Source organism: Perognathus longimembris, chromosome 11 (assembly GCF_023159225.1).
Source record: "Perognathus longimembris pacificus isolate PPM17 chromosome 11, ASM2315922v1, whole genome shotgun sequence".
Lineage (NCBI taxonomy): Eukaryota > Metazoa > Chordata > Mammalia > Rodentia > Heteromyidae > Perognathus > Perognathus longimembris.
Window position 1 is genome coordinate 250,658 of NC_063171.1, and position 25,647 is coordinate 276,304.

At 36.7% G+C, this 25,647-nt stretch overlaps 1 protein-coding gene across 6 annotated transcripts in view; it reads left to right on the forward strand.

The window, feature by feature from the left end:
* The window catches only part of Csnk1g3 (casein kinase 1 gamma 3), a 106,095-nt gene that overhangs the window by 47,573 nt on the left and 32,875 nt on the right, over window positions 1-25,647 (forward strand). For all 6 annotated transcript variants that reach the window (XM_048358100.1, XM_048358095.1, XM_048358098.1 and 3 more), the window contains 2 exons: window positions 13,669-13,817; window positions 16,002-16,236. In XM_048358100.1, the coding sequence (XP_048214057.1) occupies window positions 13,669-13,817; window positions 16,002-16,236 (384 nt within the window). The remainder of the gene's footprint in view (window positions 1-13,668; window positions 13,818-16,001; window positions 16,237-25,647) is intronic.

Here is a 25,647-nt window from a genome sequence, read left to right on the forward strand (position 1 = left end):
TGGCAAAGTATTTGAGATAATCAGTTTATGAGGAGGAAAGATTTACTTGGCTCATGATTTTGGAGATTTCTAACCATAACTGCTTGATACCACTGTGTTGGGTTTATAGTGAAGCAATACATTATGGCAAAAATGGGTGGTGGATGAAATCTGTTCACCTCATAGTGTCTGGGAACTAAAGAGAGAGACAGGAAGGGGCAGGATTCCAGTATCCACTTCAATGGCTTATTCCCAATGGCATAAATTATTTTTCCTAGCTCTTACCTACTAAAGGTTCTGTCATCTTCTATAGTGCAAAAAGCTGGGGACTAAATCTTTAACAGTGGGCCTTTTGGGGAGACACTCCGTATCGGCAAGGCTTCTATGTTACAGAAATTGCTATTGATAATTTTTTTAGGAGATAAAATTAATTGTATATGAAACCAAACATGCCAGTTATGTTTCACAAGTAAGCTAAGTAGGAAGGAGAAGCAATTGACTCATCTGAAAATGAAAGGGAACAGCCTAACGTAGAGGATATTCCTGTGTCTATAGAATTTCACATGTTCTCATCAGTGTCTTTCAGTCTGTGTGGTCTCCTTCACTTGGTATGTCTATGTATGTAGGTCACTCTGTGGTTGGTTCTTGATAGTAAATAATTCATAATTTCTAGTCGAGGCTAGTCATATCTCTTTTAAGAATTGCTCAGCAAAATATCTAAGACTGAACCTTATTGTTTCCTATTTTTCCCTTTTCTTTCCTTTGATTTAATTGCAGTGGATTTGGTTTCCCAGAGTTTGGTCATTTGATCATCCCAGGAGGTACCTGGACCTCAAAGGACTGAACATAGAGAGCAGTGGTTAACTACTATGAAAGAGATTTTAGAAGTAGAGAATTTAGTACAGAGAAGTAAAAAAAAAAAAAACAGCTCTCTACTAAAGTAATGGAATTCTTCAGAAGGAATGAATATATGGGTTTAGGGTTTAGTAAGCCATTATATTGAATTATAAAAGTGTACTTTTACTATTTCAACTTCTTAAAGCCTTACCTTTTAAAACTACCTTTAAAAATTACATTAGAGATAGTAATATTAAAATGAGACATATAGGCCCACATGTTTTAGCATTGAAAGACCGTGAAGATCTTCCCTTATTTACAGAGTAGTATTTATATATATGGTGCTCCCCTCCACTCCCCATCTCCTGTGTTACAGTGTCATTTATATGGATCAGAATATGAATGACATTACCTGAAGCACATCACAATGACTCTGAAAGTCTTAAAATGCGGTCTTTTTGTGTATTATATAAACAAATATTTGTATTTTTGTGTTCTCTGCCCATACTCCCAGCCTGGTACCCCTCCTCTGTTATTAATAAACAACAAATGGGGGAATGTTAGCATTTTCCTAGCCTCAGGTCCTCAGCCCCTCCCACTATCCCCCAGATTCACCCATACCTAATGAGCCACTCCTACTCACTACCTACCTACTTCCCCTTTACACCCAGAGAGAGAAGCTGCCACCTGGATAAGGTGCAGACGCCATGTAGCTCCCTCTCCCGTGGGAGATATGGCACCACTAATAAACCTCCTTATGAACCTTCTTCTTCTGCCTGTGATTATCTCCGCATGGTCCTATGGGATGGCCAGGACCTGTCCTTTCATTAAAGCACTTTTGAACAATCCATGTGAGACTTTTATTAAAAACTAGAGTACTTTGTTGTTTTGGGAGAACTAGTATCTTTGGAACAATTTAATTTTGGAATTAATTCAAGAGATGATTATAGTTTTAGATTTTCTTAAACAAAGATGAGTTGTTTCAAGTAATTTAAACCCTAATTTTTGTATAGCATATTAAGCTTCATTTAAATAACATCTTGTTTGTTCATTGTTTTTAAAATAGATGTATCATCAATACAGCTGTTTATATAACATATTGAAAAATAGGAAATAACAGGCTGTTAGTATAGATATGGGGAAATTAGAACCTTAAACTTGCTGGAGGATTTGTAAAATAGTACAGCTACAATGCAAAAAAAAAAGTATGATAGTTTCACCAAAAACTAAACATAGACCTACCATTTGGTGTGGAAAATTCGTTTCTTGACCTATGTGGATATCCATGTGTGTGAATATATGTACATGAGGGATGTATGTACATGGGGTCCTTATGTTTGCTTGGCACATGGGTTGCACTTCAGTAGGAAATGTAATCTTAAGTAGAAATATAAACTTTTCTTTCATTAGATATGACATCATGCTGTAAAATCTCCAGATTTCTCATAGATTTGAAGCTTCTGCCATTTTGTTTTAAAACATGATACATTCATATGCAATAGAGCCTCATTAATTTGAGTTTATTTCATTTCAGAATAATGAAATTTAAAAGTTTTGTATGACTTAGTTTCATAATTATTTTCTTACGATTGGGTGTATATTTAATATCTGATTTCAGTGAACTAGAGATAGAAGGAAAAAATCACTGAAGAGAATTTTTAACTTCATGGAAATAATAAATATTGGGGCTTTATAAGACTTTCTGAACTGTATAATTCTGCTGTCCACAAACCATCAAGTTTCCAAAGAATGATAGTCTTTAATTCATGGAGTTAGCCGAATATTTTATTCATACTTTAAGGCTGGGATGTAGCTCAGTGGTAAAGTGCTTGCCTAGCAAGTGCAACGTTCTGGATTTGATTCCCAGTACCAAAAAAAGAAAAGCCAAAAAAAAAAAAAAAACCCCGTTACTTGAATTACCATTTTATTAATTAATAATTAAAAAGTGAATTAATTCATTGATTTCATAAATGCATTATACACATGAAGTGACATGTTTAACTGATATTACTTTACAATTTTAAAATAATGAAGTTGTTTAAAAATGTAATGTTGAACATTTTAAGAAAGATTGGTAAGTTTGCCTTTATTTGAATTTCAGAATAATTTCTAAATATGTAAACAAAATTGTCCCAGAAAGGACTATTTTTTTGCTTTTCTCCTGTTGCCTTGGTTTGTTGGGGTTTTTTTTAAATCTTTTTTTATAGTTGTTTTTTTTTCCAGAGCTGATGACCAAGCTTGTTCTTCCACTGAGCTAAATCCCCAGCCCCATGCCTTCTGATCTTTACCTCCTAAGTAGCTGGAATTATAGGCATATACTTCTACTTCTGCTATTAAGCAGACTTTAAGAACATATGACTTCCAGGCTGGACACCAGTGACTCAGACCTGTGATCCTACTACTCAGGAGGCTGACATATGAGAATTACAGTTCAAAGCCAGCCCAGTCCACAGGATTTTTACCTTCAATTCAGCACCAAAGAGCCAGAAAGTTGAGCTGTGCGTGAGGTGATAAAGCACTAGCCCTGAGCAAAAATGCTCAAATACATCACCCATGAACTGAGTTCAAAAAAAAAAGTAAGACTTCTTATGTGTTATTGTTCTGTGATTTATTTAAATTAGTAAAGACTGTTTTGTGATTCTGAAATACAAAATTTTTGTGGAGAGTAAGAGTGAGATAGTTATGTTCTTGCTCATTGTTAAATTTTTCTTGTGGGTGGGAGGTGGGTAATAGACTTTCTGGGAATTAAGAGATGCCAGGAAGCATCCTGATGATTAGATGTTGGAAATTAATTTACAAGTAACTTGCTTAGATCAACAGTGGATAGTATTTTTTAATTTATTATTTTTATTATAATATTCTTTTTAAATTTTTTTATTTTATTATATATATTTTATTACCAAACTGAATTACAGAGAGGTTACAGTTTCATACATTAGGCATTGGATACATTTCTTGTACTGTTTGTTACCTGTGCCCTCATTCCCCCCTCCCCCTCCCCTTTTCCCTATCCTCCCCCCCATGTGTTGTTCAGTTCATTTACACCAAACAGTTTTGCAAGTATTGCTTTTGTAGTTGTTTGTCTTTTTTTACCCTGTGTCTCTCGATTTTTTTTTTTTTTTTTTTTTGTGGCCAGTCCTGGGCCTGGAACTCAGGGCCTGAGCACTGTCCCTGGCTTCCTTTTGCTCAAGGCTAGCACTCTGCCACTTGAGCCACAGCGCCCCTTCTGGCCGTTTTCTATATATGTGGTGCTGGGGACTCGAACCCAGGGCTTCATGTATACGAGGCAAGTGCTCTTGCCACTAGGCCATATTCCCAGCCCCTGTGTCTCTCGATTTTGGTATTCCCTTCCAATTTCCTAGTTCTAATACCAGTATACCCTGTTTCAAATATACTCAGATAAAATACAGAGAAAGCGTAGGTACAACCACAGGAAGGTGATAAAAGAAGATGATCAATAATAGAGGCTACAGTTACATATGGCACATTGAAAGCAGTTACAACTGTGATAAGACAATCGTTTCTATAACATGGAGTTCATTTCATTTAGCATTATCTTATGTGTTCATAAGAGTATAGCTGTTGGGCTCCTGTGATCCTCTGCTGTGACTTGCCTAAACCTGTGCTAATTATTCCCTATAAGGGAAACCATAGAGTCCATGTTTCTTTGGGTCTGGCTCACTTCACTTAGTATAACTTTTTCCAAGTTCTTCCATTTCCTTACAAATGGGGCAATGTCATTCGTTCTGATAGAGGCATAAATTTCCATTGTGTATATATATATATATATATATATATATATATATATATATGTACCACAGTTTCCTGATCCCTTCAATGCAATACCCATTAATATCCCGACACCATTTTTTAATGAAATAGAGGAAGCAATCCAGAAATCCATATGGAACAATAAAAGACCCAGAATAGCAAAAACAATCCTAAGCAGAAAGAACGGTGCTGGAGGAATTACAATACCCAACTTCAAGCTGTATTATAAAGCTATTATAATAAAAACAGCTTGGTATTGGCACCGGAACAGGCCTGAAGACCAATGGAACAGAATTGAAGACCCAGAAATGAACCCATAGAACTATGCCTACTTAATCTTTGATAAGGAGCTAAAACAATAGTGTGGAAGAAAGATAGCCTCTTTAATAAATGATGCTGGCAAAGCTGGTTCAACACATGAAACAAACTAAAACTAGATCCTTATATATCACCCTGCACCAAAATCATTTCCAAATGGATCAAAAACCTAGAAATCAAAACAGACACCCTGAAATCACTAAAGGAAGGAGTAGGAGAAACACTTGGGCTCCTTGGCACAGGATGGAACTTCCTTAACAAAGACCCAGAAAGGCTACAAATCAAAGAAAGGTTAAACAAAGGGGACTGCATCAAACTGCAGAGCTTCTACAGGGCAAAGGACATAGCTCACAAGATAAACAGAAAGCCCACATATTGGGAGCAGATCTTTACTGGCCATACAATGGACAAAGGCCTCATATCTAAAATATATGCAGAGCTAAAAATCTACCTTCCTCCAAAACAAAACCGCAAATAACTAATAGGCCCTCATCAAGTGGGCTAGAGACTTAAAAAGAGACTTATCTGATGAGGAAATGAGAATGGCCAAGAGACATGAAAAAGTGCTCTACATCACTGGCCATAAAAGAAATGCACATCAAAACAACATTGAGATTCCATCTCACCCCAGTAAGAATGTCATATATCAAGAAAACTAACAGTAACAATTGTTAGAGGGGATGTGGCCAAAAGGGAACCCTACTTCATTGTTGGTGGGAATGTAAACTAGTTCAGCCACTCTGGCAAGTGGTATGGAGATTCCTCAGAAGGCTAAACATAGAACTCCCCTATGACCCAGCAGCCCCACTTTTGGGTATCTATCCAAAAGACCACAAACAATCACACTAAAGCCACCAGCAAAACAATGTTCATCACAGCACAATTTGTCATAGCTAGAATCTGGAACGAACCCAGATGCCCCTCAGTGGATAGTATTTTTAAAAATAGATAACATGTATTTTCGTCTTATTTTATTTCCTTTCATACAATGGCTTCTGTTCCCTCAGTTTCCAATTCCCATTCCCTCCAATTCCCTCTCTATATAACCCACAAGTTATATAGTTCACTTTCATCAGTGTCCAGTGAGCTCCACTGCTGCACTTTTCACCTTTTTTCTCCTCATGCTCTGTACCCTGTCCCTAGCCCTTCTGAAAATGTACACTTGAGAATACATCATACATAAGGTTAAAGAAGACAGAATCATCAAAAACTAAAAACTAAAAAAAAGAAAAAAAAAGAGGTCTCTTGTTTCCGTTTCTTGAGTTCATTTCATTATGTATATTACTTTATATAAATGTAAATGGCACTTAGGCCTTGTGCCTTTGTGTTTCCTATAAATAGTGGATTGCCTTTTATTAGTTCAAATAATAAGTTTCTAGCAAATTAGAAATGGGTTTGTTAGGAGTTTATACTTGAAAATTCTCCATGAAGAAACAAATGCATTGCAGAGGCTTACTTTTGTCCATGAGTTGAATTTCCTTGTACAGAGTTCAGTGGCCATATTGATCAGTAGACACATTCTTTCTCCTAATTCTTTTTCTGAAGCTCTCTTCTCTTCTTACCTCTCACAAATCCTAAAAACAATTGGCTTGTACTTTTGCTTATGTTGCTGGTAGGTGTGTGTGTCTGTGTGTGTGTTGCTACTTTCTGTCTCAAATTCTGCTTGTTAGTTCTGACTTGTCTTAAGACAACAATTTAGTTAGCTCAGTGTTAAAATAAAACTGCCTAGACAGTACATGGGAAATAAAATTATAGTTTAAGTATTTTTCCCATTCCAGTTTTTGCTTGTGGTCCTAGTAGAATATGTGCATGTGTATGTGAACATGCACGTGTGCCTACCCTGGGGCTTTAACTTAGGTGGGGGGTGGCAGCTGTTCCTTAGCTCTTTTGGTCAAGGCTTAGCAGTCCACCTCTTGAGGCACAGTTTAACAGGCTTTTGGGTGGTGGTTCATTAGTGATGAATGTCAAGGACTTTATTGCCCAGACTGGCTTTGAACCAAGATCTTCATGGTTCAGCCTCCCAAGTAGCTAGGATTACAGATGTGAGTCATGGGACGGTTCTATAAAGAAGTTTTTACATGCTCTTTTTTTTTCTACTGGAAAAATAGTATGCGTTCTTCATAAAAACGTGGAAAAGTCTAAAATACATAAAAATGTAGACATTACCTGTGCTTTCAGTAATTTCTGTTAGCTTTCTGATTTTTCCTTTTTGTATCTTCTCTACTCATGTACACCTAATAACATCAAAATATTTCATACTGGATTTGATGGATGAGGCCGGGAAGTATTGACTTCAGAGATAGCCTGAATGATAAAATAAGGGTTTGTCTGAAAGGGATTTTAAAAAATCATTACTTTTAAAACAATGTACAATTGCAAATAATAACAAAAAGTGAATGAGCCAGTGTGATACATAGTCATAATTTATCCTTCTTAATCTCCAAAGCTAAAGACTATATTGTATTTCACAGAACTGGCATGGCCCAATTTGTTTATTTCAGACTTTGGTAGATGATCAGTAGCCAGTTTTTTCCAGGAAGAAACAACACAACTTATGAACCTTTGTATTTGTGCTTTGTTTACTTGGGAAAGAATAGGGTAATTTTTCTTTTAGCCAACACTTTAGCCCTCACTTTGTAATCCTTGACAATTAAGTTTGGCTCTTAAATTATATATACCCTTCTTGATACTATATGAAAACGCGATGGAAGTGGTGCTCAAGTGGTAGAGTGCTAGCCTTGGGCAGAAGAAGCTCAGGGATAGCACCCAAGCTAAGTTTAAGCCCCAGGAATAGCACAAAACAAAAAAAAAACATGAAAAACAGTAATTTCTTAAAGGTCATTTATATTCTTCAGTTAGTAGCCATATTAAAATAATTCTAATTGTTTACCTTAAAATCCATTGTATTTTGAATGGCTCATTCTTAAAAGTTTGAAGTATTGTCAGGGCTATATTGACAGATAAAAATTTTATAAAATTCTGGCCTGGGAATGTGGCCTAATGGTAGAATGCTTGCCTAGCATGCATGAAACCCTGGGTTTGGTTCTCAGCACCACATATACAGTGGTACTGTGGCTCAAGTGGAAGAGTGTTAACTATGAGCAAAAAAAAAAAAAAAAAAGCCAGGGACAGTGCTTTTAGGCCCTGAGTCCAAGCCCCAGAACTGGCAAAAAAAAAAAAAAAATCAAAAATTTTACAAAATTCTTATGAGTACTTCAGAGTTTGGATTTGGATTTTATTACTGGTAACAAACAATTGTCTGTTTTTCTTGTTATAGTAGACACTATGCTTTTTTTCCCTTTTATGCCAGTACTTGGGCTTGAACTCCAGACCTCATGCTCTCATGGATTTTTTTTTTTTTTTTTTTTTGCTTATGACAAAAAAATCAAAGCTTTTTGCTGATTAATTAGTGTGAGCTTCATGAATTTTTCTTCCGAACTAGCTTGGAGCCATGATTCTCACATCTCAGACCCTTGAGTGCCTAGAATTATAGGTGTGAGCCACAGGTACCAGGCTGACTTCATGCCTGGAATTCTTGAGAATACATTTGTTTTATTGCACTTGTCAAAAGATACAGTTATGAAAACATCAATATTTGACTTGATGTTTGGTTCTAGAGTCCTGCAACATTTCTTTCTATAGAATAAAGTATTGTGACAAGCTGAACAAAGAGATTAGTTTTATCCACCTAAAAAAGGAGAAACAGAAGAATTGACTTGGTTATTTTAGTTAATTTCCTAGTAGTAAAGTACAGGGCATAGAAGCAGAACAATGAAAACATCAGTGGTTAACATCAGATTACATTAAGTCACTTCTTTTTTTTTTAAATTTTTATTGTCAAACTGATGTACAGAGAGGTTATAGTTTCATACATTAGGCATTGGATACATTTCTTGGACTGTTTGTTACCTGTGCCCTCATTTCCCGCTCCCCCCTCTCCCTTTCCCTTTCCCCCATGAGTTGTTCAGTTGATTTACACTAAACAGTTTTGCAAGTATTGCTTTTGTAGTCGTTTGTCTTTTTACCCTGTGTCTTTTGAATTTGGTATTCCCTTTCAGTTTCCTAGTTCTAATACCAGTATACACAGTTTCCAATGTACTCAGGTAAGATACAGAGATAGTGCAGGTACAGCCACAAGAAGGGGATACAAGAGGATCATCAATAATAGAAGCTACAGTTTCACATCGCGTGTTGCAAGTAATTACAACTGATATAACAGTCATTTCCATAACATGGAGTTCATTTCACTTAGCATCATCTTATGCATTCATATCTTTTAAGGATATAGCTATTGGGCTCAAGTCACTTCTTTTGTGAGGATAAAAGCAGAGGAACTTCATTATTGAGCTGATTGAAGCTAGCCTGTATGTGAAGTTTGGTAGTTGTCTGTTAGTTATTTGATAGTTATCTCTTGATAGTTATTCCCTGTTCTTGAAAGGTCAGATAGAGAGCTTAGTTTTCTGAGATATGTAACTGATTTGAATCTGTTCTCTTGTGGCCAGTGTGAGAGTGAGTTATAAAATGATAGCTTCTGTTATTTTTACTTAAAAGACTTGAATAGAAGATATGGAAGTGATTTTTTTTTGTGTTCTCAGTTATTACTAGAAAGCCTTCAGTTTTTCACCATTGAATATATTGTTGACGTAAAGTTTTTTGCAGATACTCTTTATCAGATTTAGATGACTTACATTCCAGGTTTTGCTGAAAATTCTGTCAGGTGTGTTGCTTATTTTTTTTTTTTTTATAACTATCAGAATGATCTCTAAAGACCTGAGATGTAGTTCCACAGTAGAAGAGTTGACTAGCATGTGTAGGGCCCTGGATTTGGTCCACAGTACCACAAAAAAGAAGGGAGGACTAGGAGGAGGAGAGGAATAGATGGCAAGAAATGTAAATTAATGTGTACCGGTTGGGATGTGGCTCTGTTGGCAGTGTACTTCCCTAATTTGTATGAGATCCTGGGGGGTTCAGTTTCCAATACTGATCAAAAAGTTAAACAATCACAAGAAACACAAAATAATAAACAGAATGTTGAAACGTGTGTGTGCATATACCATGAAATTTCTTAAGCTGTTTTCCATTTTAGAAACTTTTGGAAAAAGACAGCTGTTGAAAAATCTTATTGGCCAAGGGCTGTTGAAAAAGTTTAACTGTGGCCAGGTGCTATCTAGTTACAATTATATGCTTGTAATCCTAGCTACTTTGGAGGCTGAGATTGGAGGATTCTGGGTTGAAGCCAGCCTACGCAGGAAAGTACTTGAAACTCTTTATTGCCAATTAAATACCAAAAAGCCAGACGTGGAGCTTTGGCTCAAGTGATAGATCCCAGCCTTGAGCAGAAAAAGTTATATGACAGTGTCCAAGCCCCTCAAGACTGGCACCAAAAAAAAAAAAAAAAATCTTAATTGTGATTCCAGGCTCCTAATACATATAACATGGCTAAAATAAACCCCAAGATTTCAGAGTACAGAATAAACTAAGCCTCTCATTCATTATTTTTAAATTTTCCTCTGCTTTTGTACTTGTGAGAAGCTAATAGGACGTGTATGGTAAGACTGGCACTGTACGTATGGCTTACACTAAGGTAGTGATTTCTAGTGTTAAGGGAAAATGGAAAAACAATGCATGCTGATTGTGTGTGTTTGTGTTTTTAATCAATGTTGGCACATATATGAGCATATATCAGAATCTTATTTATGAAGAGAGACTCAGATATGCAGCTTGAACTTGTTTCTTTACCCCCTGCCACTGTTACTGTACCTGTCCTCTCCTCTGCCCTCACTGCCATGATTGGCTGCCTCAGTAATATTCACATAGAACAATTAATTACTAGTCATATTCAGTGATGAATGGCGAGCCATTCACACAGCTAATTTGGTGAAAATTGGCATACAGTTTAGTGTTTTTTAATCTGCTGCAGTCAACAACCAGGAAGAATTTTCCAAAATTCCTTATTAAAAAGAATGGTGAGATTTATTTTGGAAAGTTTCCCAATGTATTAGCTGAAATACAGTAGATTCAGAGGACAACTCAGATGTTGTAATTCTTGGAAAGGCTCACTTGCAAAGGAGAGGGATCAAAAGTGGTAGATAAATGAAGAGAAGAAAAAGCCATAAAATTCAAAGCAAATGCTACAAAATTAAGAAAATTGAAGGAAACAGTGGGGTTGGGAGGAATAGGAGAGAACATAGACGTGACATTGATCAAGATATTTTATATTCATAGACCACTTTGTTAAATGGCTACTCTTTTGTACAGCTACTTAAAGATAGTAAAAATTATATTTTAAAAAGACTAACTGCCACACTTCATTTTTTTTTATTGAGTTGATGTGTACAGAAAGGTGTTAAGGTTTCATTAGTCAGTAATGAACGTACTTCTTTTTGGGCAATGTTACCCCTTCTCTCTCTTTTCCTTCCAGTCCCACCCACACTTTGTATGGTTTGTTTTCAGCATAGTACCATTTCTATAGCTCCTCTTATTCCCAAAGACAGATAAATGACAAACAAGACCAAAAAAAACCCAAAAAACAAAAAAACAAACAAAAAAAAAAAACAACCCAAGAAACAAACAAAATACACCAAAATGCAAAAAATAGACAATGCTATCCTCACTATCAACAGCAGGAAAAAGAAAAACAACAAAACAAAGAAATCACATTTTCATTTCCTCAAATTCATTTCAACAAAATTATTTTAAATGACTCTCCCTGGCCTGAAACCTGAGATTCACTTGCCTCAGCCTCCCTACTGCTAGGATTATAGGTATGTATCACCACATCTGACTTGTCTTTTGCAATTACTGGGAAAAAAAAAAAATAAACCAGAAGTAAAACAGATTTTTTTTTTTTTGGCCAGTCCTGGGCCTTGGACTCAGGGCCTGAGTACTGTCCCTGGCTTCTTCCCGCTCAAGGCTAGCACTCTGCCACTTGAGCCACAGCGCCGCTTCTGGCCGTTTTCTGTATATGTGGTGCTGGGGAATCGAACCTAGGGCCTCGTGTATCCGAGGCAGGCACTCTTGCCACTAGGCTATATCCCCAGCCCAAAACAGATATTTTTAATGGAGTAACTTAAATTCCTTGTAAACAACATGTAGATAAGGCAAACTAATCCCATATTATCTGTTGGAAATAAAGTACAGATGATCTCAAATTTATATTTGGGGTTTGTCTCATTTGTATGACTGCATAATGAAATTATTTTAATATAGTGTCTTAAAACAAGAAGCTATGTTATTTCACAGTCCCCCTGGCTCAGGAGTCCAGCCATGGTCTGACTGGGCCCTCTGCTGAGTGTCTTACCATGCCCAAACTAAGCCAGGGGCCTTCCTGGACTGTCTTCATGCTCACTGGCCTTGCTTGCCTTCAGGGCATTGCAATTACAGGATTGAGGCCTTTTCCTAGAAGCTTCTAGCCTGGCACATGACTTCTTCACAGTGTGCTGGAATGCTTAAGGCTCCACAGGAAAGCATTTCTGTTGCTCTTTTTTTTTTTTTTTTGCATTTAGTACTAAGGTTTGAACTTAGAGCTTTGCATTTGATAGGCAAGTGTTCTATTGAGCTACTCTTGAACATGTAGAGCATTTTTTAGAAAGGATCTGGGAAGGTTAGATGCACCATTCTACCTTTTGACTGACTTATGTCTACTGATAGGGGCCTTAATTATACACATACATACACACACGTATATGTTGTATAGATAAATAGGAGCATATATATGCATAGATATGATATGGATAAATGTGTATGCGTATATACATCTTTGTGTATATATATATGTATTATGCATAGAAACATACATACACACATATATGTGTATATATGTATATGTGTATATGTGTATAGGTAGTCAGAAGAGTGAGAGCCCAGGAATTTTGCCCATATTTAAGGGAAGAGAATTTTATTGGGGATTCTTAAGGGTGGATTTAGTAGCGTGTCTACCACAGGGTTATTAAAGCTGTTTATCCAATAAAAACAGAATTTTTTCCAAGTATTGCTAAGTATTTCTCTAGACTGAAAAGAAACAATTAGGCTGAAAGTTCAGTATATGAGGGGGTGAAGAGACACTTTACATTGGCACCCAGTAATGCAGGTACACTAGAGCTGTATAAGCAGGCTGCAATGTGAACACGGAGGAGAAGGCATAGTGATGGCAAGACTTTTATTGCATGTGAGGAAAAAATAAAAATACTGCTACAGGGACTGGGGATATGGCCTAGTGGCAAGAGAGCTTGCCTCGTATACATGAGGCCCTGGGTTCAATTCCCCAGCACCTCATATACAGAAAACGGCCAGAAGTGGCGCTGTGGCTCAAGTGGCAGAGTGCTAGCCTTGAGCAAAAGGAAGCCAGGGACAGTGCTCAGGCCCTGAGTTCAAGGCCCAGGACTGGCTAAAAAAAAGAAATACTTCTACAGTTCTTGAAATTTTAAAGTTAAAACATAGTCCGTCCGTCCTTCCTTCCTTCCTCCTTCCCTCCCTCCCTCCCTCCCTCCCTCCCTCCCTCCCTCCCTCCCTCCCTCCCTCCCTCCCTCCCTCTTCCTGGGACTTGGACTCAGAGCCTGAGCACCCCTGGCTTCTTTTTGCTCAGGGTTAGCACTCTAACACTTGGGCCACAACGCCATTCTGACTTTTTCTGTGTATGTGGTGCTGAGGAATCCAACCCAGGGCTTTGTGCATGCTGGGCAAGCACTCTCCCAGCCCAGTTGCTCTTTTCTTGAGAGAAAAATTTAAAATGAAATTGTGAAGTGATCTTATTTTTTCTCCTAGATGGTATACCTCAAGTTTACTACTTTGGCCCTTGTGGTAAATACAATGCTATGGTGCTGGAGCTGCTGGGACCTAGTTTGGAAGACTTGTTTGACCTGTGTGACAGAACGTTTTCTCTTAAAACAGTTCTCATGATAGCTATACAATTGGTAAGTAAAACAGAGTGTTTTGAAGTGGTTGGAACAGTTGCTTGGTTCATTGGTCACAAGTTTAAGTTAATAGCTCTATTAAAGTTTTATGACATCCTGAAGAGCTTTTGACCTGCCTAGTTCAAATGTTTCTGATTTTTATATATGCATCATAAGATGCATATATCTTAAAATGTGTCAAATATATTTCATCTGTGTGAAAATTAGTGTCATACTGCTTGAAGACCTGAGTATTCTTAAAGAGTGTTCACTTTGAGAATTGTCTTTTTTCTATGAGTTTTCTTTAAAAGAGAACCCTCACATTATTATTTTTTAAGTAGTTGTATAAGGAAGATATAATCCTATAAATTAGTTTGTAAGTACATTGCATCTTGACCAGTGTCCCCACTTCCATCGTTTTCCCACACTTTACTTCCTCCTGTCCTCGCCCTCATACTACATAGTTGAATTTTTACAAAATAGAAACAAATAATAAGAATATATAAATTTCAGGCAATCTATGAGAAAACAATTTAGAGGATTTATTTATTTATTTTATTTTGAGAGTCTTACTGTGTAGTCCAGGTTAGCCAGGAACTTACTAGGTAGCCAAAGTTAGCCTTGAACTCTTAGTTCTGCCGTAATCCCAAGTGCTGGAATTATAGGTGGACACAACCATGCCTAGCTAGAGAAGAGTTTTAGGAGAGTTTTGACATAAATTCCAATGTGACAATGCTGTGAAAGTCTTAAGGTTGATTTTATTCATTGAACCATTAATTATATGAATTCATTTTATGAAAGTATTCAGATGTGCTTAAAATGTTTTGTACAAGGAAAGATATAATTTTTAAAAAGGGGAAAATGCAAATGTGAAGATTAACAGGTAGGATGGTTAAATTATTAATAGCCTAAAATAATATGCAGCTATTGAACATATGTATTAAAAGAATATTTTATAACTTGTAAAATGTTCATATAATTAGTTAAAGCATAGGTTACAGAATATTTTATATAACCTAAAGTTTGTTAATAAGCATATTATAGTGACTTATATAACTTTGTGTTTATATTGTAATTATTAATCATAATTGCTAGTAGATGAAGCAGTTCTTATTTTTATTTGTTTGTTTTTGTGCCACTGTTTGGACTTGAACTCAGGGCCTTGGCCCATCCTTGAGGTTTTTTGCTTAAGGATAGCACTTTATACCACTTTAGCTTCAACTCTGATTTTGACTTTTGGAAGTTAGAGATAAGAGTCTCATGGACTTTCCTGCCCAGGGTGGCTTTGAATCATGATCCTCAGATCCCACTCTCCTGAGTAGATAGGATTGACAGACACCAGCTACCAGTGCCTGGCTGTGTTCTCATATTTAATACTCTTTTTAAGATACTTGGATGATGAACATTATTTGAGAATTTATAATTTATAATATTTGAGAATTTATAGTTCATATAGATTTCCTATATTATTAGAGTTAGATAAAAATTTCCAGTTTTGGCCTGGGAATATGGCCTAGTGGCAAGAGTGCTTGCCTCATATACATGAAGCCCTGGGTTTGATTCCCCAGCACCACATATATAGAAAATGGCCAGAAGTGGCACTGTGGCTCAAGTGGTAGAGTGCTAGCCTTGAGCAAAAAGAAGCCAGGGACAGTGCTCATGCCCTGAGTCCAAGGTCCAGGACTGGCAAAAAATAATTTGTTTTTTTTTTAAATCCAGTTTTAAGTTTCTATTTTTAAATGTTAATACCTAAGGAAAAAATAAAAAGTTATATAGAAGAAAATAAATACTGCATGATGGTGTTTGTCAATTTTAAGGGTTTAAGTTTTTTTAAATTAGAAAAGTTGTTTAACTATTGATTTAAACAATAATGAAACTTTATGAGTCTATCTATTTATGTTTTTAACTTCATGAGCTATGAAAATGTTGATCCTATGAAAATGTTGATCAAATTAAGCTTATTGATATGCCATAGCCTCATGAAATTATATGTAAGGGCATATATATATATATATATACACATTTGAAGAGCTATAGACTAGTATGAAGGGTTGAAACAGTTTCTGATTTTTTCCTTTTTTACATCATTTTCATAGTGAAAATTTTGCCTTGTATTTATTTGTGGTTTCTTTTGCTAGTCAAACGTATAATAAAATTTTTTCCTGTTTGTTTTTCTTTTTGTTGTTGTTGTTTTTTAAAATCAAGATTTCTCGTATGGAGTATGTCCATTCGAAGAACCTGATCTATAGAGATGTAAAACCTGAGAACTTCTTAATAGGACGGCCAGGCAACAAAACCCAACAAGTTATTCACATTATAGATTTTGGTTTGGCAAAGGAATATATTGATCCTGAGACAAAGAAACATATACCTTACAGAGAACACAAGAGCCTTACAGGAACAGCAAGATACATGAGCATAAACACACATTTGGGAAAAGGTATGTGTATGTTTTGTAAGCATGGAGGTTTACATTCAGCAACCATGCTGACAATGTGAGTATGTTTTGTAATTGTGGGTCACTTTTTGTAGACAACAATAGCTGCATTATAGTTTTAGTTTTCAGATATCTACAGGTTACTTCCATTTATTTTTTTTTATTTTTTTATTTTTTGGCCAGTCCTGGGCCTTGGACTCAGGGCCTGAGCACTGTCCCTGGCTTCTTCCCGCTCAAGGCTAGCACTCTGCCACTTGAGCCACAGCGCCGCTTCTGGCCGTTTTTCTGTATATGTGGTGCTGTGGAATTGAACCTAGGGCCTCGTGTATCCGAGGCAGGCACTCTTGCCACTAGGCTATATCCCCAGCCCTTCCATTTATTTTAATACTGTAAGTTGCCTAACTATAAATAAATGACAGGTATCCTTCTGTTCACTATATCTCTTTTCTTCCAGTAATAACTTGGGGTAGTCATCTATGTTATAGGTACAGGGCTACGTTTGATGATTTCTATTAAACAGTAAAGGATAATGCCTAATTTTAACCGAATTTAGTGCGTGTGATGATTTTTTTTATTGAGATTACAACTCTCCCTATTGCTAGTCAGGGAGCTAGCAACCTGCCTAATAACTACAATGCTGATAGCTTTGACTGTGAGGCAGGCAGAACTAGCTTAAGTGTATCCTTACTGTAACAATTCTCAATTCGGTGGACAAATTCTAAGAACTTGTGTTTTTTTTGTAAAGAGTTCCTTGTAAAAATGTAAAATAATACCATCTTCATGTCGGGATCTGGATGATCCCTTTATCCCCAATTTCCCGGGGAGAAATGTCCGAACCCCAAAAACTATGAGAGAGCATTCAGCCTTATCTTCTGCCCGCAGAAGGTGAAGGCGTGCTCTCCTTGGGCTGCGTTTAGCCAAGGAGAGTGAACTACTGAAATCTCCCACCCCTGCCCCTTCTCACGTGTTGGCGATCAGCGCAGAGAATGGAAGACTTCAGGGAGGCATTCTGGGGTTTTGAACTGAACTCCTCGACCAGGGGCGGGGGGAAGGTTTTTATTAAGGTGGGGAAGGCGGGAAGGCAGGCTTTGCTAATAGGCTGAGCCAGGCTGTCTTGGGAAGAGTGGCATCATGGGACTTCCCCCATGGGCTGACGTCATGCCCTAGTAGGACCAGCCCTGGGCGCCGGCGGTGCCATCTTGAAGGCATCCACGTGGACCCGAGATTGAGACGGGAGGCGGGCCAAGCCAGAACTACTCTTTCCGGATCCGGACCCGGAAGGTGTAGGAGTGGCTTCCGGCCATTCGGTCCCAGGGCGGGAGGAGGGGAGGTCGATTGGGGACCGCTCCTCTACATATACAGCCAGCACCCCTTGTAGCTTGGGCCAAGGTCTAAGATAGGATCACACATGTTTGCTTATTGTATAGCTTTAGTTTTTTTTTTTCAACCTGGAAAAGTTCCTCAGCCTTTCTTTATTGTTTGTGACCTTAATATTTTTGATGAGCTTGGTCTTATTTTGTACAGTCCCCTTAGATTGAGTGACTTATTCTTCTGGAACATATTTTGGGGTGCATGGTCACCATGAATACAGAAGTGGATATGCTCATTGTGGTATGTCAAGGGCTGTGTGATATAATTAGTTTCAAACTTCTTTGATCATTTGCTTAGGATAGTGTCTATTGCTGACTTTTTCCACTTAGGAATTTTCTGTTAGTGATTTTCTGTCATTTTTTACACATTTTGATGTTATAATATCAGCACACACTTCCCAGTTGTTGATATCTGTCTGTGTAGCCACCTTTATTTGTTTTATTTTCAAAGGGTCTCAGATTTGGTCACCACTTGTTTCTTCCAGTGGGTTCCATGTGACATTTTCTTATTGTTTGAGTACTTCTTTATTTTCTTATTGAAACTTCTTCTAAATTTATCTTGCAGTTTTTCTGTTTCAGCTCCATATCAGTCATTTCTTCAAGAAGTCATAGGTCCTTTTACTGAGTAATGTTAATATTTAAAAACCAAGTTTTGGCCACTGGTATGTCCTGCAATGGTTTGTTATTGCAATTGGGCCCTGACTCAAACACTAGAATATGTGTATGTGTATATATTGTCATACAAAAAAATACCTATACAATTACATGCATATATACACATTAATATTTTCCCTTTAAAAGCTTTTAACTTAATACTGGCATATCTGATTTTATTGTGTCACTACAAAATAGTGTACTCCTAAAGGTATTTATAAGTCTTTTCTCCTGTTTGTGTTTGTGTCTTCTCTAGCTAACAGAACTCTGCCTACCACTATTCAAATATTTGTTTTTAGAAGCCTAGGGTATTGAGAAAAGAGCTTCAGAATTGCCAAGTGACTGGAATCAATCCATCTGGCATCCTGCTTAGTATGATGTCTGTGATAGTGTGTACAATACCACAAATAGTTTACTGTTTGTAATGTGGGCAGATATTTGGGTTAAAAGTTTTTTAGTATCTTATTACCATGAAAAAAAGTCTGTCATTCTTACACATTTTATGTAGTTGTTTTATGTGGAAAGTAGGGGGGGGGTGCTGTTACTAGGACTTGAACACAGGGCCTTTATCTGTCTTGTTGGTTTTCTTGCGCATGATTGGTGTTACCTTAGAGAGTCTCATAGAAGCAATGTGATACAACTGCAAAGAGTGACTGGGAACTGGCCTGTGCACTGGTAATTGGATGCTATCTAAAGAGAGCTTTAGAACTGTTTGAGTAGTACACACAGTTTTTCTTTCATATGTTTCCTTCATCAAACCCTTCAGTTTGACTTACTACCATATATCCTTGAAGTAGAAAAGCAAATATTTCAAATATTTCAGCACCACCCATACCAAAAGCTTAGCAATGAAACTTCTATTTTGAAGAGGTACTGTGTACTGTGACAAGGTCTAGTATTGCTAATATTGCTGATGTAAAACAGGTAAAGACTAGGAAATCCGTGTAGTTTCTTTTTCTTTTTTTTTCTGTTTCTTTTTCTCTGTCATGGGGTTTGAATTCAGGTCCTAGATGCATCCCTGAGCTTTTTTACTCAAGGCTGATGTTCTGACACTTTGAGCCACAGCTCCACTTACAGTTTTCCGATGGTTAATGGAGATAAGAGTCTCACAAACTTTCCTGCCTGGGCTGGCTTCAAACCACAGTCCTCAGTTGTCAGCCTCCTGAATAGCTAGGGTTACATGTGTGAGCCACTGGTGCTCAGCTTATACTGGTAGTTTCTAAAAGTCATTTGAAAAACAAAACTGCAGTGTTAAAACAGTAAAGCTATTGCTTAAGGAGGAGACAATAAGACATTTTCTTAGGAGAGAAGAATTTTTGAAAGATGTAAAATGTTCCATTTAAATTGTTATGTTTTAACTACAAGTTAGCACCAAGATACACCCCCACTTGAAGTGTCTGAATGTCATTATTATAGTCAAAATTAAGTAAATAAAACCAAAACAATCAGTATAATAATCCTGAGTTTCCATATTTCCCTTTCATGGACATTTGAGTAGGTCATCATAATCTGGGAAAGCATGTCTTTCACTAGTCAAACCTCAATATATCTTCCAAATGGAGGATCTATACAGTAAGTTAGTCTAAACCATTTACATTTAGCTTTGGAATCACACACACACACACACACACACACACACACACACACACACACACACACACCAGGGCAGACTCACGATCTACAAGCTGAACCATACATAAAGAATTTAGTGTAGTAGGGTTCCCTTTGGCCACATCCCTGCTTGTATCTGTTATTAGTTTTCTTGATAATGGCCATTCTTTTTTTTCTGAATAATTACTTATTTATTCTCAAAGTGATGTACAGGGGTTACAGTTTCATACGTAAGTCAGTGTGTACATTTCTTGTACAATTTGTTACCTCCTCCCTAATTTCCCCCATGCCCCTCCCTCCATCCCTTTCCCTCTCCCCCCATGAGTTGTTCAGTTGATTTACATCAAATGATTTTGTAAATATTGCTTTTGGAGTCGTGTGTCTTTTTATATTTTGTCTCTCAATTTTGATATTCCCTTTCCCTTCCCTAGTTCTAATACCAGTACATATAGTATCCAGGGTACTCACATGAGATACAGTGATAGCACAGGAATAACCACGGGAAGGGGATACAAGAGGATCATCAACAAAAAAAAGCTACGGTTTCACATGGTATGTTGAAAGAAATTACAATAGTGATATAACACTCATTTCTATGACTGGAATTCATTTCACTTAGCATCATCTTATGTGTTCATAAGGGCATAGCTGATAATGGCCATTCTTACAGTGGTGAAGTAGATTTTCAAGGTTATTTTGATTTGCATTTCTTTTATGACCAGTGATGTTGAGGACTTATTCATGTGCCTCTTGACCATTCTCATCTCCTCTTCCAAGAAGTCTCTCTTTAAGTCTTTAGCCCATTTATTAAGGGGGGCAGTTGTTTCTTTGAGGATTTGTTTTGGGGGAACTTAATTTTTCTAGTTCTAAGTATATTTTAGATATAAGGCCCTTCTCTGTTGTATGGCCAATAAAGATTTTCTCCCACTCTGAGGGCTTTCTACTTATCTTGCGAGCTATGTTCTTTGCTGTGCCAGAAGCTCTGCAGTTTGATGCAATCCCATTTGTCCAACCTTTCTTTGATTTATTGTGTTTATGGGCCTTAGCCCAATAGCTATCACATAAGCAAAATGAACTCCAAGTTATGGAGCTAAGTGGTGTATTGTTGTTGTTATGTTCAACATAACATGAAATTTTACCCTTTTCTTTTGTCTTCCCCATGGTTTTACCCCTGATGTCACTGTAACTGATTTTGGTACTCTGGTAATTATATATATATTTATGGGAACTAGGGAAGGAAAAGTGAACATCAAAATGGAGAGATAAAGGGTAAAAGGCGAACCAATGCAACAGCAGTACTTAAAAGACAGTATGCTATAAATCAAACATACAATTGAGGGAGGGGGAGAAGGTGGGAGAAAAGTGAAGGATGAGGTAACAAGTTTGATAAGAAATGTACTCATTGCTTTACATATGAAATTGTAACCCCTTTGTAAATCACTTTGACCATAAATACTTTTTTTAATTTAAAAAAAGAATTTAGTGTTTTATCGAAAAATGTCCACACCCAGCTGGCTCTCTAGCAGTGGAGTATTCTCAATGATGGCTAGTCTGCCTCACCATTTCACATCATTAGCTGATTCCACTATGACAGTAAGGATTGACAAAGAACTAATGAATTTCAGTCACTTCAGCTCTGCTGATAGGAAATGTGCAATTAATGAACCAGTCTCATCTATTCAGGTATTTTACTAGTGGTAAAAAATGAACTTCCAGAGCAGCGAGGAAGTATGTACTCCTTTGAGTATGTACTTTGCCTTTAAGAAAAGTTAAGACTCAAACACTTTACTAAAAGGATAAAACATACTTCAGATAGTATTTTTGGTGACTGTATTTCAGGAGCAAACTTTGTACCTTTTATTAAAAACAGATACACTATATTTGCTTGTCTGTGAGAAATTTTTATTTCATGTGAGTTGTTAACAGACTACTTTATTGTAGCTAACAAAGGCTCACCACTTTTATTGTGTGATATGAAGTCACTACTTCCTATGGCCTAATATTCTTTATCTGAACAGTGGTAAATGCAGCAGCATTCTATTTGTAAAAATGGTAAAGTGAGTCATACATTTGTCCTTGTTGGGAAAAGCCCTCAGAACTAGGGAAATAGTATGAACTTGAAGCAATCTCCTTACTCTATCAAGAAGGAAACAAAAATTTCTTTGGCAAGTATAGCAAACAATAAAAGCTTCAGTTTTTCTTTACTTTTAAAAGCTCTCAGTTTTAATGAAGATGTGCAATATTTAAAATTTTTTAAATGTATTTTTATTATCTTTAGTTGTCCAAAGGTGTTTCAATTCAACATGTTGGCTTTTAGTACATCTTGATCAGTGTTACCCCTTCCATTATTCTCCACCCTCATCCCAATCCCAACTATCCCTTCAAGTTACCTAGTTTAGATATGTAGTACTATTAGACAAGTATTTACCAGATGACATGAATTTCTATTTTAAAATACATTGAGAGTAAGCTAAGGTAGCAGGAATTGGGGTCCACCACATTCGGTAATTTTTTGATGTCTTGAATATAGAGTATTGAGCATAGAGTATTTTCTGGTGTTTATTTGTGAGGAGTCAGGAGGGCATAAAAAGGGGAAGAGAAAAGAGGAATTACAGTTTTTTAGTGTGATCTTACCTTTTAATCTATCTAACATCAGCCTTCCTTGCGTTGCTTGAGTTTTGGTGATTACTTCTTTATTTGTATGTTTGGTTGGTTTTGTTGTCCTATTAGGCAAGTGCTCTCTTCCAGAACTCTATTTCTAGCTCCTTGGCAATCCTGTCCTGCTCTGCGCCACTCTCTACCCCCACCCCCATCCCTCCCCGCCTTCCTTTTTCTTTCTTTCTTTCTTTCTTTTTTTTTTTTTTTTTACTTCTTGAAACAAGCTTCCCTTAGGTAGTCCAGGTTGGCCTGGGACTCATGTTCCTTTTCTTACTTGCTGCATGGCAAGATTTATTTCTAGATGTGTCCATTGTGAGAAAACAGAAAGAAAAGATATATGCGGGAAAATTTTATTTTGAATTGCCTTTCAATAACACATTTATTTTACTAGTTTATGGTTTGAATTTTTCAATGGTATGTAGGTTATGAGAGCAATACTGTTAGACATCTGTTACAACCATATGGGTAAGATTATCTTATGATTATTCTTAGTTGTCACTGTGGTAATTAAAGGCCCCTTTCCTTGGATAGAATTCAATAGGAATTGTCTTTTATTCTGAGTTTGTCTCCTAAATAGAGTCCTACTGTAGAGCTCAGGATCTTTTTAAATATACTTTAGTTTTTTAAAGTGTATGTTATAATACATAGATCTTATATGTATACATATCTTTATCTACATATTTCCTGTAGTTCAATGCTGTTGTAAGGATTATAGTTTTAAAATTCACTTTTCTGTTGTTCATTGCTAGAGTAGAAATCTGGTTGATTTTACATATTGATCTTATGTCCTGTCACTGTTAAAATTTACTAGCTCTTAATAGACGTTTGTAGATTACTTTGAAATTTCTGTATCACACAAATCATTGGCAAAGAAAAATTGTTTTCCTTTTGCTCTCCAATTTGAATACATTTTGATTTTTTTTCACTGCATTTTTGTACTGGAAGAACTGTTCATACAATACTATACTAAATAGAAGGATAAGAATAGAGCTTTTATTAAAAAAAAAAAAACCTTGATCATCAGGTATCTTTTGCTATTTAAAAATTATGTTGTAGGTCCTTCATAGTTGTCCTTTGTTAGAATATATGTAAGTTTTAAAATTTCTTATTTGCAGTTTTCTTATGGGAATGCATGCTGGATTTTTGTTAAGTTTTTTTTATATCTAAGCTGATCCTGTGATATACGTGTTTTAAAAAATTCTATTACTATGACTTGCTGTATTTGCTTTTGAAAGTTAAACTAACGTTACATTCTAAGTATGAACTTTACTTGGTTACAATATATTACTTTATTAAGGACTTTGTCTTTATCAGGGCTATTTCCCATATTTCTGGTACTTGTTGTATTGCCCTTAGTTTTTGTAACAAAGTGGTAAGATGGGAATGACTGTTTTTAAATTAGTATATTTTCTTGATTGTTTGATATAATTCGCCAGTGATGCCATCTACTCCTTGCATTTGGGGACGGCTTTAAGTTAAAAACTAAATTTCTTCAATTGAAATAGAGCTATTATCATTGTTTGTTTGGTTTGTTGGTTTTGGTGCCAGTTCTGGGGTTTGAACTCAGGGCCTGAACACTGTCCTTAACCGTTTTTTGCTCAAAACTAGTGCTCTAACATGTGAGTCACAACTCCACTACTGGCTTCTTTGGTGCTTAATTGGAGATCAGAGTCTCATAGGCCTTCCTGCCACGGCTGTCTTTGAGTCATGATCATCAGATCTCAGCTTCCTCTGTAGTTAGGATTAGAAATGTGATGAGCCCTGGTGCCTGGCCACATTGTTTTCTTTAGTTACTTTAGATTATTAATACTTTTCAAAGCATTTTGCTAGTACATCTTAGTTGTTGAATTTAGTGGTATAATATTAATTCATAGTATCCTGAGTCCATTCTCTGAATGTCGATAGCATTTGTTTTGTATTTTTCTTTTGATTTTCTGGGTTTTGGCCATTGATTTCTTCATGGTTTTCAATATAGGTAAGTGAGTCAAAATTTAAAGTTTGTAAATAGATTATAGGTGGAAAAGCATTTATGCTTTTTTTTTTAATCAAGAAACAGGATGAGGAGCTGGGAATATGGCCTAGTGGCAAGAGTGCTTGCCTCATATACATGAAACCCTGGGTTTGATTCCCCAGCACTATGTATATAGAAAATGACCAGAAGTGGTGCTGTGGCTCAAGTGGTAGAGTGCTAGCCTTGAGCAAAAAGAAGCCAGGAACAGTGCTCATGCCCTGAGTCCAAGGCCCAGGACTGGCAAAAGAAAAAAAAAGAAGAAACAGGATGAAAATAACTGGGTATCTATATTGAAAAAAACCAAACCAAACCAAAAAAGTAATCTGAACTTTTATCCTACACTAGAACCAAAACTAAGTTTACTTCACAATGCAAAGTATACTTAAATATTAGAACCAAAATTATAAACCTTACAGAAGAGAAGCTTCCTTAATAAAAGTCCAGAAATACAACAAATCAAACAAAGGTTGGAAAAATGGAACTGCATCAAACTGCAAAGCTTCTGCAGGGCAAAGGACATAGCTTGTAAGAGAAACAGATAGCCCAGACTGGGAGAACATCTTTCCCAGCCATACAATGGACTTTAAAGGCCTCATATCTAAAATATACTCAGAACTCAAACATTTAAATTCCTCCAAAACAAACTGTCAAAGAACCAACGACCCTCTAAACAAGTGTGCTAAAGACCTAAAATGAGACTTCTCTGAAGAGCAAATGAGAATGACCAAGACACACATGAAGAAGAAGCGCTCTACATCACTGGCCATAAAAGAAATGCAAATCAAAACAACATTGCGATCCCACCTCACCCCAGTAAGGATACCCATTATCAGGGAAACTAACAGTAAAAAATGCTGCAGGGGATATGGCCAAAAGGGAACCCTATTACATTATTGGTGGGAATGTAAACTTGTTCAACCACTCTGGAAAGCAGTATGGTGGTTCCTCAGAAGGCTAAGCATAGAGCTCCCCTACAACCCAGCAGCCCCACTTTTGTACATCTATCCAAAAGATTACAAGCAAGAGCACACTAAAGCCACCAGCACAACAGTGTTCATCGCAACACAATTTGTCATTGCTAAAATATAGAACCAATCCAGATGTCTCTCA